The sequence below is a fragment of the Urocampus carinirostris genome, chromosome 12 (genome assembly GCF_059441175.1).
Source record: "Urocampus carinirostris isolate Australia breed hairy pipefish chromosome 12, RoL_Ucar_1.0, whole genome shotgun sequence".
In the NCBI taxonomy this organism is placed as follows: Eukaryota; Metazoa; Chordata; class Actinopteri; order Syngnathiformes; family Syngnathidae; genus Urocampus; species Urocampus carinirostris.
Genome location: NC_142360.1, coordinates 2,834,867 through 2,853,800, shown reverse-complemented (window position 1 = coordinate 2,853,800; position 18,934 = coordinate 2,834,867). Strand labels below are relative to the sequence as shown.

The window sequence follows — 18,934 nt, the reverse complement described above, 5'->3', positions numbered from 1 at the left end:
CACTGAGAATGAGTATTTATTTATTTATTTTTTTGTGCCTCTAGGATTCAGACCTGCGCAGCGCATTGTTGTTGGAGCAAGCAGCCCACTGCTTCATTAACATGCGCACTCGAATGCTGCGCAAGTTCGCCTTCCACATGATCCTTGCTGGTCACCGCTTCAGCAAAGCGGGACAGGTCGGCGCTGATTAACTGTTTTTGGTTCATGTGTTTTGATTTCTTTTAAGAGAATCAAACTGTCAATGAGTGTTTTTTGCTGGTTTTAAATTTTCATTTTGTATGATATTAGACTGTGCAGGACTTGAGATCATTTAAAAAATATATATATATCGTCCTATCACCTCTGGGGCTGTTTCTATTCTGCAGTTTTATGCCTGGATTTAGTGAATACAGTAATCCCTTGTTTTTCGCAATTGTTGCGTTTGAAACGTTTTTTTACTTGATCAGTCACACACAGACTTGTAAAAGTAACCTGTATTGTTTTGTACTAAAAAAAATATTTCATAAAATAATATACTCTTTGAAGATAAAGTTGAGTTTAACTTACTTTTGGAAGATATCCTTAAAGAGTCAGGTGACTTCATCCTCCATTGTAAAAAGTGGCCGAAAAAAAGCAATCCAATCATTTTCTCAACAGCATCAAGCTTCCATATTCCACTTACATTTCAAAAGAAACTGCTCGTCTCGCCTCTCCTCTACACTTAACACCAACCATATTGAATGGATGCATGAGCTATAAAACAATAAAAATGTCAAGTTTCTTAGCGCGTTGGAGAAAGTACAGACATATAATAGACAGTATAGAATGTATGTTCACGAACTAGGAAGAGGAAGCAGATTTTTTTTTTCTTCCAAGTGGATGCTGGATGACCTCTCACATTGCCACACGCCGGTAGTGGCAGAACGAAGCACTACAGTAATTTCCTGTACTCTGTGCACACAGTACAAAATCTAACTTACAGCAATGTCCGGATATTTTTCGGCATCCCGAAAAAATGCTCGTATCTATCGTTTTTTGTAAGTCAAATGGTCATAAGTAGGCGAGCGTCTGTACATATATTATATATGTGTAAATGTGTGTACAGTGGGACCTCGCTACTTCGCGATTCGACGTTCGCGGCTTCAGAGCTTCGCGGTCTGTAATGGTTAAAATTATTATTATTATTATTATTAATTTTTTTTTTTTTTTTTGAAGGGGCGTCGCTGCTTCGTAGATTTTCACTTTTTTCGGGTTTTTTCGGCAGAACGTCAGCGGACGCGAGATAAGGCGACCGGCTGGATGGGACGGGGGAGGGGGGAGTCAGCGGAGGTCACTCCTAGGCCGCACGACGGAGCGAGTTCGGCGGACGCGGCGTCACCCTAATAAGGATAAGCGGTGCAGATAATGAGATGAAATTTTTATCTATTTATTTTTTTATTTTTATTTTTTGAAGGGGCGTCGCTACTTCGCAGATTTTCACTTTTAGCGGGTGGTTTTGGTCCCCATTAACCGCGATAACCGAGGTCTTACTGTATGTGTATGTATGTACATGTGTATGAGTGTGAGTGCGTGCGTGCGCGCATATGACTAACAAAATAACAACTATAGATCTACAAATAAAAATACTGAACACTAAATTGCAGTAGAATTAATGAATGAATGGTCTTTATTGTCATTACAATACTGAACTAAAATTGGAGGGCTTCTGCTTTCACTGTCAGAAAGCAATGTGGAGAGTGGGCGGTTAGCTTCATTCTAGCATCAGGATCCTCTCGTTGAGCCAGGTCTCCGTGATGATTAAAATACAAAAGTTTAATTTGAATGTAGCCGTCTTCCCACAAGTTATAGCTCTGGATCATCCGTTTAATGGGAAAGGGATCTGGCGGTGAAATACAGACTCAGCTATGTGGCCAGAACTACAGCACCGCTTTTGCTTTATCTTTCAACGTTGCCACGGTCTCTTCCCAGACCTAATAACAATCCGAGGTGCACCTGGTGGTGATCAGCATGTCTTTGAGCTATTCTGACTTTCGTTCGAGTCCGATTTTATTGATAAATTTATTTTTGATGTAACGAGCCACAAAAATACTAGCTGTTGCCGTCATTAGCAGTTTGTTTTCGGTGGACACGTTGCCTTGTGTGCCCGCCCGGTTGTTCGTCTGACACTATACACCAGTTATATCACAGTCACGCCCACCCAACACAGCCCTCGACTACCTGCCTCTGTAATTTTTCAAGATCTTATCAAATTTATAATTTTGTCCTAAAAATGCCATAACATATTTTTCCCATATTGCCAACGATGGGATTTCGTCATATTTTTTGGAAACAAAAAAGCTGTTGAAGCTCTGTCGCCCATTTTTCCATGCCTTGCGAGTCTCACCACACCGCTTTAGTATGCCTACTCCCTGCGTGAGACCGCCTACACACACTCATTTGCCGGAAAAAATATGGCAGCTTCCTGGATGTGTGAACAAAGATCTGATCGAAATCAGAAATGAAATGATCTGCATTTATACAGCGCTTTTCAAGTCAATGACTACCCAAATGCTTCACATTTCCCAATAGCGGCCTCGATCTGTGCAGCCATGTAAGGCGCTAACCTGCTTATTGGGGGTATTGGGGGTTCAGTGTCTTACCCAAGGACACTTCGACATGTAACATGGACAAGCCGGGATTCGAACTGGGCTCCCTTAAAACGATTGCTCTACCTCCTGAGCTACTGCCGCCCCAAGCCATCAGCCATCTAATGATGATTTATCGTACTAAAAATAATTCCCAAAGGCTTGATACTTACTGATGAGCAGCGCCAAGCCCTTTATAATAGTTTTTTTTTTAATAAAACAAAAAAATTAATTTGTTTTTAAAATCGGGTCATAACCGTTTTATCCTTTTTTTTGGACCAGAAAAGGCATGCTCTGCGGTGCTACTGCCAGGCCATGCAGGTGTATAAGGGCAGGTCGTGGTCACTGGCCGAAGACCACATAAACTTCACAATCGGACGGCAGTCCTTCACGCTGGGGCAGCCCGAGAAGGCCGTAGCTGCCTTCAAGCATATCCTGACCAACGACAGTCGCCAGGCGGCCATACAGCAGGGCGCCTTCCTTAGGGAGTACCTCTACGTTTACAAGGTGAGTGGTCGGTTTCTATCGCAAATAATGTCGTACTTGAATACTAAGAACAGTGGATTCGTTTCATGATCTTGCTCGTAGTTCAAATTGTTTTTGTAACCATTTCTCAAATATAAAATAATTTTTAAAAAAATGGTTTGTTCCAGTCTTTCCATAAGCGTCTGAGTGAACCCTTAATACGGGGTTCGTACGGGTGTTTGAAATCCTTGAAAATGCTTGGATTCCAATATTGTTTTCAAGATAAGGAAAATGCTTGAATTTTAGGTGAAGTGCTTGAAATTGTTACCATTGCCCTTGTTTCATTGTAGTCTGACTATAGACCACGCAATATTTTTTTTTAATTATGTGAAAATGAATACCGTATTTTCTGCACTATAGGGCGCACCGGGTTATAGGGCGCACCCCCAAAAAATAGTTTTTGGTCCTATATCTTCCATAGATAAGGCGCTACAATGGGAACGTCGACAAAACAGTCAGATGATTCAGTCCAACTGATTACCCCCTTAACATTCCCAAAGCTTGCAAAGAAGCAAATACGTGTCGTAGACACGTGCGGATGCGGTGTCCATACGATGTCACTTAAATGCGTCATTTCAAATATCATTTGGAAGGTTGAAGTCTTGGGATTCAAGAAATGCCAAACATTTATATGTTTCTATTTTCTTTTTCGCTCACAACTTTACTGTGCATATGACAATAAACACTTGGAATTGAGTTTAATTCACTCAACTCATCACAGCAACATCAAGATCGTTCTAAAACAAGATACTGGGAAAATATAAAGCCGCATAACTCACCTAAGTTCTCACGTTCGATAATGGTACGCAATCATGGTCTTCTTACAACCGTTAGTGAAGTAAATCCAGGAGAGTAAATTATTTAGATATACAGACTAATAAAACATGTTTCTCTATGGTGTACTTTAGCAAGCTTTCTAAGCTTGCTACGCCATTGCTAAACTCGGCCAATTGCAGGGTTTGTTTTGGCCATCTAGCCTATCGGAGGCTCTGAATAACTTCAGCCAATAGCGATCGATTTAACTGATGATTGACACATCTTTTTCGGCCAATTGCAGGGTTTGTTTTGGCCATCTAGCCAATCCGAGGCTCAGAATAACTTCAGCCAATAGTGATCGATTCAAATGATGATTGACACATTGGTTAGCCAATGAAACGTCGGTATATAAATCCCAGCATACACCGCGGACTACTCCACGTTCGGGGTAAAATCGAGTCGGCGGCTGTTGAGTAAGTTGCGAGACCTTGCGAATTTAATATTGAGCCATATATAAGGCGCACTGTGTTAGTGGCTAACATGAGTGGGTAGAAAGGGAAACGGTGGCTGAATAACTAACCTCTCTGACGTTTAGCTGCGGATGGCAAGTGAGTGACCGAGAAGTCTAAAGATGGAAAAGCTAACCATAACAATAGTAGCTGGCGGTGAGCCATATTCTGCAGCCAAATGGCTTACATTAGAGAAGGAAACGGTGGAAAAAACCTTAAACCCAAAACCTAAAGCACGGCATAGGACAGGGAAAACGTACAGAGTTATCAACAAAGCTCAAAAGATCATCGGCTGCTCTGCCCAGTCCAGAGGTCATTGCAATACCGTAGCAGAGCCATCAACATTATAAAAGACACTTCCCACTTTGGCCACCACCTCTTTGACCTGTTGCCCTCTGGTAGGCTCCAAATGGAAATACAGGATGGTAGTCTTCCTGCTGGGCATTTCTGCCTGAAACGCCTCCTCCGGCGCCTTTGGAATGCTTGTGTGCCCCGAACACTCGGGCCTGACTGGGTCATCAGCTGGGGACCACCGGTCATTGATGTTTCGCTTCTTTAACCCCAGGACATCTCCTGGTGGCGGGGCGATGGCTGGAAAATCTCCCTGCCAACCCCACTGATGCCTTGGGTGTTACTTGAAGGCCCCCAGTTCCTGTCATTCCTCCGCAGCCATAGCCAGAAGCTGCCCTTTTCCGCCTCTTCTGACAGCTCTTTAGTTGCTCTCTGGTTGCCTGCTCCTGTGCATCGAAGGTCTCTGAGCAAGCGGGAGGTTGAGGAGCCCACAAAACCCTTGCACCCCACCTCCACTGGGCATACTGTTGTTTTCCAGCCCGCCTCCTTGCACTTGGCTACCAGGTCTTCATACTTTGCCCGTTTCCTCTCGTATGCTGCCTCTATTCCCTCATCCCAAGGGACAGTGAGCTCAACCAGGAGGACCGCTTTGCTTGCTACAGACCACAGGACAATGTCTGGCCGCAAAGATGTTTCTGCGATCTCCCTGGGGAACTGCAACTGCCTTTTGAGGTCAACTTTCATTCTCCATTTAGCTGGCGGGCGAGAGGAGCCTTCCCGATTGTAGCGGGCGAGGGGCATTGGTGTTTTTGCGAACGTTGTCGCCAGCCCTTGCAAACTGGATGAAGTGATTTGATGGAGGAGCTGGCTGACTGTTTGCCTTCTGTCTGCAACCTTCGACTACCTCTGCCAGCTTCTTTAGGACTGCATCTGTGCCGCCACCTGTAGCGGCCTTGGGAAAGTTCCATCTTGGAGCTTGAGATGATATGCTGAAGGCTCGCATTGATGGTACTACAGAGGGGGCGAATCGCATTAGTGCCGAACAACAGATGTAGATTTTGGGGGCAGGGTTGTGTGTTGTATGTTGCCCGGATCAGGAAGCTGAGCCTGGCTTGAGGGATCTTCCACAGGTCGCGCCACAACAAAGGCCTGTCCATGACCCCTTCCCAAGTTGTCCAGATGCCCTGTCTGCTCTGGGAAACCGCTTTGATGGTATGGCGTTCCTGCTCAGTCCTTATCACTTCCGTCACCACCATCTCTTTCCTCTCCCGCCTGGAAGCCTTTGACCAAAAGAGGGGCACGTCGCTCCAACCAAGGCTTTCTCGCCCTACTTGGACCCTGCCGAGCACTTGGCGATGTTTTAATCTGCCGTTTGCCTGGTCAACCTCTTCTTCTTCCTTTTTGAACTTTGATGCCCGCTGATCTAACAAGATGATCGGAGGACTCTCTCAACTCCAAAACCATCCGGGCCTTCTCCTTCTCTGATCCCTGGCTGATGGAATGCACCGGCAGTTGCAGTATGTTCCGACCAAGGAGGCCCACGTCTGAGAGGCATCTTGGCAGCCCCAGCCACTTCCTAATATAAGAGTTTGCCAGCCTAGCCAGTAAGGAAGGGACCTCACTCACCTTCTAAGGCCACATCACCTGATGGTATAGTATGTGCTGGTAACACCATACTTTATATTTGCTTGGGAGCTGGCTCTGATCCTGGCTAGGCCTTCCGCAAGCTGTTTCTTCACAGCCTCTGCAGCCTGCTTGTCTGAGAGGTCTGCTATGTAGGAGAACCCTAGGCTACGGATGGGTTGCTTTAATAGTAGCGGGATATGCTCTCCTCCTGCAGTGAAGATGGTATGGTCGTCCCTGATACCTTTCCTTAGGGACAGGCTTCGGGACTTAGATGGCTTGATCTTCATTCTTGCCCAGGCTAAAAGCTCATCAATCATCTTCAGCAGTCTTGATGTGCATGCTGCTGTCCGGAGAATGGTGGTGACATCATCCATGAAGCCTCGCAACGGTGGTAGCTTTTGGCCAGATGGCAGTTTCACTCTGCCAACCATCTTCCTAGCCCCGATGAGGATGATTTCGTAGGCAGCGATGAACAGTATGGGAGAGATCGAACATCTTATTGCTATCCCCACTTCAAGCTGCTGCCATCCTGTAGTGAAGTCCTGGTGAGCACAGCACATCTGCAAGTCTGCAAAGTACTTGGCCACCATGCCTTTAATGCAGTCTGCCACAAGTCTATCCAAACCAGGACAAACAGGCTCGCGCACAAAATTATGAAAACATATACTATTGCTCAAAACTTCAAAAATATATACCTTGTGACTTAGTATTTAATTTACTTTAGTTGCTGGTAAATTATTGCACTTCTTTTCATTGGACTATTGTTACGATGCACTCATTTACATTTCACTATTATTATAGCTTAGGCCAGTACAGTATCTAAACACTACATTGTAAATAATATTTTGTGCCTGATAGTCTTATCTTTTTTTCCTCTTTAAAATATTTATTACATTTTTACTTTGGAGTGCCATGTCCCATCTTGTTGCATACAATGTTTCACAACGTAGACATCAATGACAAAAAAGAAAGTTAAATTAAAAAAAAAGGTGTAATAAATTTAGTTTCACGTTGCTAAACAGTTAATTTTACGTCCTGCAGACTGTGATAAGCCGAACAGGGGTGCGCCTGCCTCACCTGCCGCTGCCGTGCATCAATAGTTCCGCCACCAGAGTCTACTTTGGACATGAGCGCTGCCCGGCCAAAGGTAAGGTGCCTTCGCATGTGGCGCTCCCTGGTATTCGGATTTCTGACTTTCAGCCTCTGAAGGTGAGAAGCAGGCCGCCACCCACGTGTCGCTGGACCAGGAGTACGACGTCGAGCAGGCATCCATGTGGCGCAAGCTGGAGGAGCAGCTGGTGGCGGTTGCCCATCGAGGAGTCATACCCGCCAACTTCCGGCCTAGCCAGTGTTACTTCAACAGCCAGACGGACAACCAGCGACATCCGCTGGCCGTCGTGGAAGGTACGCGTTGACCAGGGTTGGACAGGTTACAAATGTAATCCTATACAGTTACAGACGCTCCCCTACTTGCGAACATTTGAGTGACAAAAAAACGGTAGACACGAACTTTTTTTTCGGGATGTCAAAGGATCCGGACATTGCTGTTAATTAGATTTTGTATTTTGCACCCTTTCAGAGTACAGTACTGTAGTGCTTCTTTCCGCCGTGACCGACGTGATGCGCTGTGAGAGCTCACCTAACATCCACCCCGAAGAAGAAATCCGGCTTCTTCCGAGTTCTTGTGTAAACATAGTCTCTTGCAAAACTATTTGGCCCCCTTGAACTTTGTGACCTTTAACCACATTACAGACTTCAAACATCAAGATACAGCACTGTAATTTATTGTGAAGCATCAACAATCAGTGTGACACAATCATGAAGTGGAACACCCTTTATTGGATATTTGAAACATTTTTTAACAGATAAAAAAAACGAAAAAGTGGGTGTGCAGAATTATCCAGCCCCTTTACTTTCAGTGCAGCAAACTCTGTCCAGAAGTTCAATGAGGATCTCTGAATGATTCAATGTTGATCTAAAGACTAACAATGAAAAATTGATCCCACCTGTGTGTAATCAAGTCTCTGTAGAAATGCACCTGCACTGTGAAAGTCTCAGAGGTCTGTTTAGAGCGTAGAGAGCATCACGAAGAACGGGTAACATACCATGCAGGTCCGAAATACTGTCGTGGAGAAGTTTAAAGCTGTATTTGCAAGGAGGAATGGGAAAAAATATCAGTTTCATGATGTGGAAAACTGATCGACACATACCCCAAGCGACTTGCAGCTGTAATCGCAGCAAAAGGCTACAAAATATTAACTCAATGGGACTGAATAATTTTGCACACCCACTTTTTCATTTTTATTTGTTAAAAATTTTTAAAATACTCAATGAAGTGTGTTCCACTTCATGATTTATCCCACTTGTTGTTGATTATTCACAAGAAATTACAGTTTTATATATTTATGTTTGAAGTCTGAAATGTGGCAAAAGGTCATTAAGTTCAAGGGGGCCAAATAGTTTCGCAAGCCACTGTACTAAAATGTATTGCCTGTGTGCTAAGAACTTTGACATTTTTATTGTTTAATATCTCGTGCAGCCATTCAATATGGGTTGAGCCGTTTCTTCTGACACGAAAGTGGAATAAGAAAGTTAGATACGACCGATAAAATGGTTGGATCGTTTTTTTTTCGTCCACTGTCTACCACGGAAGAGGAAGACGCCTAACTCTTGAAGTTTATCTTCCAAAAGTAGGCTCAATTTCACTTTATTTATCTTTATAGAGCATATAAGATGAATATTTTCTAGTACAAAACAATCCAGGTTACTTATACAAGCCTTAAACATACACACGAACAAATTCAACTTACGAACACTCGTCCGGAACCTCTCTTGTTTGTAAGTAGGGCATCGTCTGTACGAGCAATGCGTCCTCTATAATCTTCCACGGGTCTGAGCATTCACACAAATCCTGTGAGCATTGCTTGAAACAACATCAATCCTGCCTGGGGTAGCAAAATCATTATCGAACATGTCCAAAACCTTAATAAAGTTACATTTTGCTGAGTTTCTGGCAATGCCAAATTATTTTTCACATTTTAATTAATTAACTCATGTACAGTACTATCGGTAAGGTTTTACAGCCCACAAACGTCAGTTGTTTTTACAACAACTTAAACATGAAATTCCCATATTTCAAAAAAAGTATATTTTGTTCCATAATACTAACATTTTTGGGGGAATTATTTGGTCGGTTTCACAATACAGAACTATATTTAATTACATTATTTCAGTGGAAGTTAAATTTTGGTAAAAAGATGGAATTTATATATTTGGAAAATATTTGATTGCAACCCAAGACTGATCAAGGAGACCTTTTATTCTGGCCTTTTTCTTCTTTTTTTCCCCTGCTTTCTTCTGCGTTAATAAAAATCTAATTTTTCTTAAAGATCAAACTTTTCTTAAATATTTTGTTCTTTTGTTTCTTTTTTCCTAGCTTTTTACTTTTTTCTACCTCTTTTCTTTTGAGCTCTATTTTACTTTTTCCTTGTATTTCTTTTTTCTTTTTTTGGAGCTTTTCACTATGTATTGCCTTTTCCTCTTTCTCCTTTTTTCTTCTTTTGTTTCTCTTGCCTTAGCTTTTTACTTTTTCATTTTGGTCTTTTTTTCCTCGCTTTATAAACCCCACCACTAACACCTTTTGGTCATAATATTTTATATTATTCATAATTAAATAATATTTTTTGGTCTTTTTTTCTGTTTTGCGTTACAATGCCCCTCGCCGCCTCTCATTTTTTGTTCTTACTGGTGCTTGAAATCCTTGAAAAAGCTTGGATTTTAATGTTGTGTTTTCAAAGTCGGGAATATACTTTAATTTTTGGTGAAGTACTTGAAAATGCTTGAAATTGTTGCCATTGACATGCTTCTCGGCAGTCTGATTCTATAGACCATGCAATAAATGAAAACAAATTCAAGTGTGTGAAAATGACACCAAAATGCCTGCTCTATGGCGTTGTCATGTAAAACGTCACTGCCCCGTATTGGTCACGCCCAAGAGTACAGCTTTATTTATTAAACCGGCCGTTTTCTTTTGGCTCAGCTCACTGAGAAGAGCCAATTTTTTCCCAAACGGCTCCTCAGATTTCTTTTTATTGATGTATTATCAATAATAATAAAACATTATGCACCAAATACGTTAGTAATTTATTTCATTTGTTTAACAGTGCATTCCTGCTAAACACATGAAATATAAATTATAACAGCCTAACAAGAACACAAACTCCCTGAAATGGGAAACAATGAAACAAATTATTAAAAATATTAAACTCTCTAGTGCTATATAAACAATAAAATGTAGAAGAAAGATTTATTAACTATTATATTTTAACCAATTAAGACACAGATCTTCTTAAAAACACACAAAAATATACATTAAAATAAGTAAAAAAAAAAGCAAAAGATCAGCAGTCTCTAAAATTAAAAAATTGAATGCACTTTGTTTCAGAGCAATGAATATCAATAAAATTAGTCCAAATTTCTCAATATGTTTTTGCTTTTTTTTTTTACATACAGTACTTTTTTGTATTCTGTATTGAATTTAATTATTGACCTACACATTTAAAGCCTTTTCCGTGTTTGTAAACAATTGTGATGTACTGAAGTTGCGCATGCATTGTTGAACCAGAATGACAAAATTCGTGTCAGCTAATACAATTCAATTGACACAAGGAGATTGTTAATCATAGAAAGAAAATGAGAAGATATTTTGCAGCTATAATAAGTAATATCGGCTTGATGGCAACAATCATTAACGTTTGATTTCTTTTAAGTGTGAGCTGCAAATCCAAGCATTTCTGACTATTGCCTTGGTCCAATTTTGGCTTTATATCATTAAGTGCAACTATTATTTTCAAAATTTAACAGTTTTTAGCCTTTTTCTCAGATTGTGAATTATGCCATTTTTACATGATGTTAACCAAATACTCAAAGTATACCGAATCAATTATTCTTAAAAGATACTTCCCAAAACATATTTGGTTACTATATAGTATAAACAAGATTTAAAATGATATATTTTCAAATACATTACCCGTACGTGGGTCAGTTTTAATTTTGAACCTGCTTGTCTCCTCCCCCCTCTGTATTTACATGCTACTCCACTCAACCAGCTCAGTTCATGTCACACTAATGGCAATGCTACACCTTATTTTTTTCTACTGTATTTATTGGCTATGGGTCCTAAGGGGATGTTAAAGGGAGAATAAAAAACAAGATAATTCAAACTGATTTTCATGTTGCTTTTGGTGCTTTAGAGCCAATAGTGGTTGAGCTGACGTTAAGAAACCCTCTGAAAGTTCCTCTGACGCTCTCCCGGCTCTCGCTGCTCTGGAGGTTCACGCACGACGACACCACTGCAGATTTTGGAGAAGTTGTCAACGGAATGGAAAATATGGAGCAGGAGGTTGACTTATGTGACTTTCATTTAATTCTGTATTTGTGTGATGTACACTATGGTCAAGTTTTTCCTTTCCAGACGACACAGAGAGACAAACAGGTCACCACTGAGACTATCTTGGACTTCCACTTGGCCCCCGAAGAAACCAAAACAGTAAGAGGACACTGGTGACAAGAGTGGCACCAGATCGACACATTTTTAGTCTTAGGAGGATTTGTTAACCATTTTATGCCTATCGTCATTTAATATTGTTTGAATGGCCTCATTCAAAAGCAAAATGTGGCCAAAGTCTTTCTTATCGCCCGTCTCCCTTTAAGTCTTTCTCTCAGTCCCAGTCCACCTTTCTGTCCATCTCTTTAGTCCTTTCTTGTATTGTCTCTCTGTCCTGTCTCTTTCTTTCTGTCTGCCTGTCTTTCTATCCCTCTGTTTCTATCTCTTTCTCTCTCTCTCTCGCTCTCTATTTCTCTGTCTCTCTCTCTGTCTCTTTCTCTCTCTCCCTTTTTTTCTCGTTCTGTTTCATTTTCTCTCTCTTTCTCTATCACACTTTGTATCTCTCACTCTCTGTCTCAGACGCCACTCCCCCATAGTTTGCCAACCCCTGTTAACGTTAATCTCAAATGTATGAGTTTGTCCTTTGAACTTGATCTTAAAAATCTTCCACATCCAGGCTCGTCTGAGGCTGCTTCCGCACAGGACAGGCCGCCTGAGCATCACGGGTGTGGTTTATGACCTGTCCGCTGCCCCCTTGCCGGAGACACAGGATGATGATGGTAATAGAATAGAATAGAATAGAATATACCTTTATTGTCATTGTTACAAATGGGCTAACATATTGTGACAACGAAATTGGGCATGACACTCCAGTTTTACACATAGTGAGGGTATGAGCAAGAAGATAAAGGAACAGAGAAGATAATGTTATAAAACAAGGGGAATAAGGCTATAGTTATAATTTACATGGTATTTACACAACAATGTCAGCATGTGGGATGTTACATACAGGGTTGTCGTGATAACGTTGTATCGTAACGGTTGTGCAATATTGCATTTGGTGCAAAGTCATCATGGTGCAAAAATAGTCCGCATATACATTGGTGCAAGCATAGACATCGTAGTGCAAAAAAAGGAAATGGTCAGACATTGTGCAATTTGAGCATTAAACGTAGTGCAGTCGACATGTGCAAGAACAAGACTTGAGTAACATTATTTTCGTATGAGGTAGTGTTGGCACGAGTTTTCAGTTTTTGTGCGGTGTCTGTTGAGCAGTGAACAAACATAGTGCAGACAGCATGTACGTGAGTACCATTTTACATACGTGTGAGTTTTTTTTTTTTTTTTTTTTTTTTTTGCAACAGTTTTCAGTTGTTTGTGCGGTGTCTGTTTAGGGTGGTAATGGCTGTGGGGAAGAAACTGTCTCTGAGTCTGTTCGTTTTTGCTTTGTGTGACCTGTAGCGCTTGCCGGAAGGCAGCAGGTCGAAGAGATGGTGGCCGGGGTGAGAAAAGTCCTTGACGATGTTTTCTGCTCTGCTGAGGTAGCGAGAGCAGGCAATGTCCTCCAGACTGGGCAGAGAGCAGCTGACGATTCTCTGGGCTGTTTTTATGATCCTCTGGAGCTTTTTCCTGTCTGCTGCTGTGCACCCCGCATACCACACCGTGATGCAGTATGTTAGGATGCTCTCCACTGTGGCTTTGTAGAAAGACACCTGCAGCTGCTGTTTTAGGTTATTTTTCCTGAGCAATCTCAGGAAGTGCAGTCGCTGCTGGGCCTTCCCTACCACCGCTCTGGTGTTTGCAGACCAGGAGAGGTCGTTGGCGATGTGCACGCCCAGAAATTTGAACGAGTGGACTCTCTCTACGCAGTCTCCTTTTATGATGAGTGGTGCTGGATTCCTGCTATTCCTTCTGAAATCCAGAATCAGTTCTTTTGTTTTTGTTGTGTTCAATATGAGGTGGTTTTCCGAGCACCACGTTGAAAGTGACTCAACCTCATCCCTGTATGCCGCCTCGTCCCCTTCAGAGATGAGGCCGATCAAGGTGGTGTCGTCAGCAAACTTAATAATAGTGTTTGTGGGGTGGGTCGGTGAGCAGTCGGAGCTGTAGAGGGTGAAAAGCAGGGGGCTCAGTGCACAACCTTGGGGGGAGCCAGTGTTCAGTGTTAGGGTGGGAGAGACGTGGGTACCGAGTTTCACCGACTGTGGGCGGTTGGAGAGGAAGTCCATTATCCAGTGGCAGATGGAGGGAGAGAGTCCTAGGTGTGCAAGTTTCTCCACCAGGATCTCCGGGATAATGGTGTTGAAGGCTGAGCTGAAGTCCAGGAAGAGCATTCTGACGTAGCTCCCCCGGTGGTCCAGGTGTTTCAGCACGGTGTGAAGTGCTGTGTTTATGGCATCGTCAGTGGAGCGGTTTGCCCTGTAGGCAAACTGGTGGGGGTCCAGTGTGAGTGGCAGGGAGTTTTTGATGTGCCGGGACACTAACCTCTCGAAGCACTTCATGACCACAGGCGTGAGAGCTACAGGCCTGTAGTCGTTGAGGCTTTCCACTGCTGACTTTTTGGGGACGGGAATGATGGTGGAGGTTTTGAGGCAAGGTGGGACGGTCGCCTGTGACAGGGACCGGTTGAAGATGGTGGTGAAGACCCCAGCCAGCGGATTGGAACAGTCCCTGAGTACCCTCCCTGGTACTCCATCCGGGCCAGTTGCCTTCCTGGGGTTTATGGTATTCAGCGCACGCCTGACTTCGTGCTCCTGAAATGTGAGGGAGTTGCTGCTGGTTGTTGATGGGTGTGATGTTGCTGTATGTGGCCTACCAGCTTCAAAGCGAGCGAAGAACTGATTAAGGTCCTCAGCTAGTGAAGCCTCAGCCTCAACAGTTGCCAGGTTGTGGCCTCTGAAGTTGGTGATGTGTTGGAGGCCCTGCCACATCCTCCTCGGGTCATTTCCAGCGAAGAGGTGCTCGATCCTCCTTGTGTAGGCTGATTTTGCTTCCTTGATGCCTCTCTTCAGGTCAGCCCTGGCCACCCCGTAAAGAGCCTTGTCTCCAGACCTGAAGGCGGTGTTGCGGTGTTTGAGGAGGGTGCGCACCTCGCTGGTCATCCAGGGTTTTTGATTTGGGTAGTTTTTGACTTTTTTTATATACTGTGACTTCATCCGTGCAGTAACGGATGTAGGATAAAACAGTGTCAGTGAATTTCTGGAGGTCATGGTGTTCAAATACCTCCCAGCAAGTTTGATCAAAACAGTCCTGCAGCTTGGAGAGGGCTCCCTCAGGCCACGTTTGTATTGTCCTCGTTACAGGTTTTGTTTTCCTTCGGATGGGGGTGTATGAGGGGGTAAGGGATAGGCATATGTGATCCGAATTTACTAGGTGGGGGAGGGGGGGAAGCTTTGTATGCGTTTTTGATGTTGCTGTAAACGCGGTCCAAAGTTTTTTCACCCCTTGTTGCACAGTTCACATGTTGATAGAATTTTGGAAGAACAGTCCTTAAACATGCATTATTAAAGTCCTAATACAAGCTGACCCCACATTTGTGTTTTTTTGCTGACATCTCGCGGCTCCTCAGGGTTAACAAAGCCGGAGACAATGGTGCTGGCTGGGAAGCAGGATTTGAAAATCCGAGGCCCGCGGCTCAATCACACCAAAGAAGACAAAATGTTTGTACGTTACGGACCTGACCGGCGCTTAGAACCCGTCATCACGCCACCTGTGCCCCTCATGGAGGTATGCTTTTAAGAAAAAGAAGCTATCCATGTTGAGTAATACTTTTTTTTTCTTGCTCATTGCATTGTTTTTATCTTAGTTGGTTGCACCACTAAGGAATTGCTGTCACAGATATTTAATGGGGGGAAGTGACCGCTTCATACAGCTTTTTTTTTTCTCTTCCATTCTCTCTCTCTCTCTCTCTCAATCTCTCTGTTCTGTTTTTCTTTCTCTGTTTCTGCCTTTTTGTGTCATTGTGTGTTCCTCTTTCTCTCTGTCTATCTTTGTCTTCTCTGCTGCATCATCACTGTCTCTCTTTGTGGGCCTGTCTATCTGTCCTGTCCTAATCTCTCTTTCATTTTTTAAACTCTAATTCTCTCTCCCCCCTCTGACTTTCTCTTTCTCCCCCTCTTTGACTCTGTTTTATTGTATTTATCTGTGTCTTTTTCTCTCAGTCTCTTTTCCTGTCTTTATTTATTTCTCTTTCCACCTTTCCCTTTGTCTTTCTCATTCCCTTTCACTGTCCGCCTCTCTTTCTCGCTCTATGTCCCTTTGTTTTTAGCTATGTCTCTATTTTCGTCTGTCTTTTTGTCTGTCGCTTTCACTGTCCTTCTCTGTGTTAACCTTTCTCTCCTTCTTTATATATATATCTCTGACTGTGTCTCTTTCTCTTTTGCTAGTCTCTTGGTGTCTGTCTCATTGTCTCCTTTGCTGTCGTTCTCGTTTTTTTCTCTGTCTCGATCTCTTTTCCTGTGTCTCTTTCTGTATTTTTCTCTGTGTAGTACTCTGACTTTTAAACACAGCACACTGCAGATAACGAATCCTTTTAACTCGCATGCATTATAACCCAAACCACATTCTTAAGCAAATTGGTAGGAATTTCAAGCCTATATTGGAAAATTCTGAGAAAATCTTTAACACTCTGTTTGGTGTGTCAGGTGTTTTTCTTGCAGTTCCCTACAGCGCTGCTTTGCGGCGAGATCCGCAAGGCTTATGTGGAGTTCTGCAACGTGAGCGGCGTGTCCCTATGCGGCCTGCGCGTGGCGTCAACCCACCCTGACTTCTTCACCTTTGGCAGTCCATCCGCTGGGACGCCACTCACCCCACTCAGCCCAGCTTCCGGCGAGAACTGCTCGGCCTACAAGACCCTGGCGGCCGAATCGGGCACCTGTGAGACGCTGGTGTCAGCAGAAGACTTCGGGTCTGCCTCCGAAGTGGTGGAGATCCCTGTCGGCGATCTGCTGCTGCCGGGGCAGTCGGTGCAACTTCCGCTTTGGCTGCGAGGACCCGACGAGGAGGGAGTCCATGAGATCAACTTTCTCTTCTACTATGAATGCCCTGAAAAAGGAAGCAAGATCAGGTAGATACCTGATAACTTTGACGTCATATTTGGCCAATATTGGTTCTAAAACTGTCTAAAAATATAGCGCCTACCTACAGTGCCGTGAAAAATTATTTGCCCCCTTCCTGATTTCTGTGTTGCATATTTATCACTCACAAAGGTTTTAAACCATCAAACTAATTTTAATATAATAAATACAAAACCCAAAGTAATACTAAATGTATTTTTGAAATGTTAATTTGACTTATAAAGGCACAAAACAAATTAAAACCTATCTGCACTAATGTGAAAAAGGAATTGCCCACAGAACGTAATAGCGAGTTGGGCTCACTTAGGCAGCAATGCCAGAAACCACACGTTTACAATTGGTAATGCGTCTTTCACAATGCTGTGGAGGAATTTTGACTTTTTACGTCGTTTCAAATCTGCCATTTTGAAAGATATTCTAGCATGAACTGCCCGTTAAGGCATCTTTATTGAATTGAAATCCTGCTTTGACTTTGCGACTCCAGAACCTCCATTTGTTTTTTGAGCCATTCAGACGTGGACATGTTGGTGGGTTTCGGATTGTTGTCCTGCTGCATGATCCAAGTGTGTTTGAATTTGAGGGCACTATCTGATGGCCGGAAGTTCTCCTTCACGATTTTCTGGTAAACACAGCTCTGTATATTTTCTCATCTTTGTTTTTCCCCTCCCAGCCACCGAGTGGTCCGTCACTCAGTGTTCATCTGCGCCAGTCGCTCCCTCAGCATCTACGCCTCAGCCCAGGCCAGCGCAGTGGCACCACGCCAAGGACCACCTGAGCAGGACGGCGGCAGCACTTTGGTATTTGTCGACGTGGAGAACATCAACACGGTGAGCATCTCATGTGCTCGGCTGGCATTGCCACCACGCTGACTAGGGCTGCAACAACTAGTCAAGGTTGACGAAAATCGAGACTGAAGACGGTCGATGACGAATTTCATTGTCAACTACTGTTGCCAGATAAGTTTTTGCAACAGAGAGTGTTGTGGTCTGCCCCTGGGAAGCAGGGGTCATTGATGGGTGCTCAAAAACAATGATATTTAATCATAATATACTCAACAAACTTACAAATGGTCAAAAACAACAATAGAACTGTCTGACTTGGAAGACAAAAAACAAACCTCACAAAGCAGGATGCGACTGGAAAAAAGTGATGGCGGTATTATTGATGGTGAAGAATAATAATAAACCAGTGGGAAGCACCGCCTGGCCTAGCCATGAGGAGAGCCCATGGCCCTTTCGGCTCTGCCCCGCTTGCAACGAGAGCCCCCGGCAGCTTCGGCTCCCTGCTACAGCCGAGAAGAAGGTCCCCGGCCGCTGCGAGCAGATTCACTGGCCGCTTTCTGAGGTTTGTTTTTTTCTTTACTGATTCAAACAGTTTTATCTTTGTTTTTGACCATATTTTTGTTACTTTGTTGAGTATTTTGTGGTTAAATACAGACGCTCCCCTACTTACGACCATTTGACTTATGAAAAACGGTTAGACCCAAAAAAAGAATTCGGGATGTCGAAAAATATACGGACATTGCTGCAAGTTACATTATGTATTATGTGCACCTTTTTCCGAGTGCAGGACAGTACTGTAGTGCTTCTTTCCGCCGCTACCGGCACTTGGCGCTGTGAGAGGTCACCGAGCATTTACCCTCGAAGAAGAAATACACTTCCTCTTCCTAGTTTGTGTGTCAACATTCTACACTGTATCTCCAGCGCACTAAGAACTTTGACACCCTTATTGTTTGATATCTTGTGCATCAATTCAATATGGTTGGTGTAAAGTGTAAAGAAGAGGCAAGCTGTTTCATTTCAAATGAAAGTGGAATCTGGAAGCTTGAGGATGTTGAGAAAATGGTTGGATCGCTTTTTTTCGGCCACTTTTTACCACAGAGGAGGAAGTCGCATAATTCTTGAAGGACCTCCTCCAAAAGTAAGTTAGACTTAACGTTATTTATGGTTAGGCTTGGGGGTTAGGGTTATATAGACTATATAATTTTATGAAATCATTATTTTTTTAGTACAAAACAATACAGGTTACTTATACATGCCTTAAACATACCTATATAAACCTTAAACATACATTCCATACAAAAAGTAACTTATGAACAAATTCAACTTGTGAACGATCGTCCGGAACGTATCTCGTTCGTAAGTAGGGCAGGGTCTGTACCAT

The 18,934-nt window shown here is 43.1% G+C and overlaps 1 protein-coding gene across 2 annotated transcripts in view; it reads left to right on the top strand.

Moving 5' to 3' along the window:
* trappc8 (trafficking protein particle complex subunit 8) overlaps nucleotides 1-18,934 on the top strand; it is a 53,288-nt gene that overhangs the window by 20,029 nt on the left and 14,325 nt on the right. For both annotated transcript variants that reach the window (XM_088348922.1, XM_088348923.1), the window contains 10 exons: nucleotides 45-176; nucleotides 2,886-3,110; nucleotides 7,352-7,457; nucleotides 7,520-7,714; nucleotides 11,563-11,711; nucleotides 11,784-11,858; nucleotides 12,373-12,475; nucleotides 15,265-15,422; nucleotides 16,340-16,761; nucleotides 17,442-17,598. In XM_088348922.1, coding sequence (XP_088205048.1) covers nucleotides 45-176; nucleotides 2,886-3,110; nucleotides 7,352-7,457; nucleotides 7,520-7,714; nucleotides 11,563-11,711; nucleotides 11,784-11,858; nucleotides 12,373-12,475; nucleotides 15,265-15,422; nucleotides 16,340-16,761; nucleotides 17,442-17,598 — 1,722 coding nt within the window. The remainder of the gene's footprint in view (nucleotides 1-44; nucleotides 177-2,885; nucleotides 3,111-7,351; nucleotides 7,458-7,519; nucleotides 7,715-11,562; nucleotides 11,712-11,783; nucleotides 11,859-12,372; nucleotides 12,476-15,264; nucleotides 15,423-16,339; nucleotides 16,762-17,441; nucleotides 17,599-18,934) is intronic.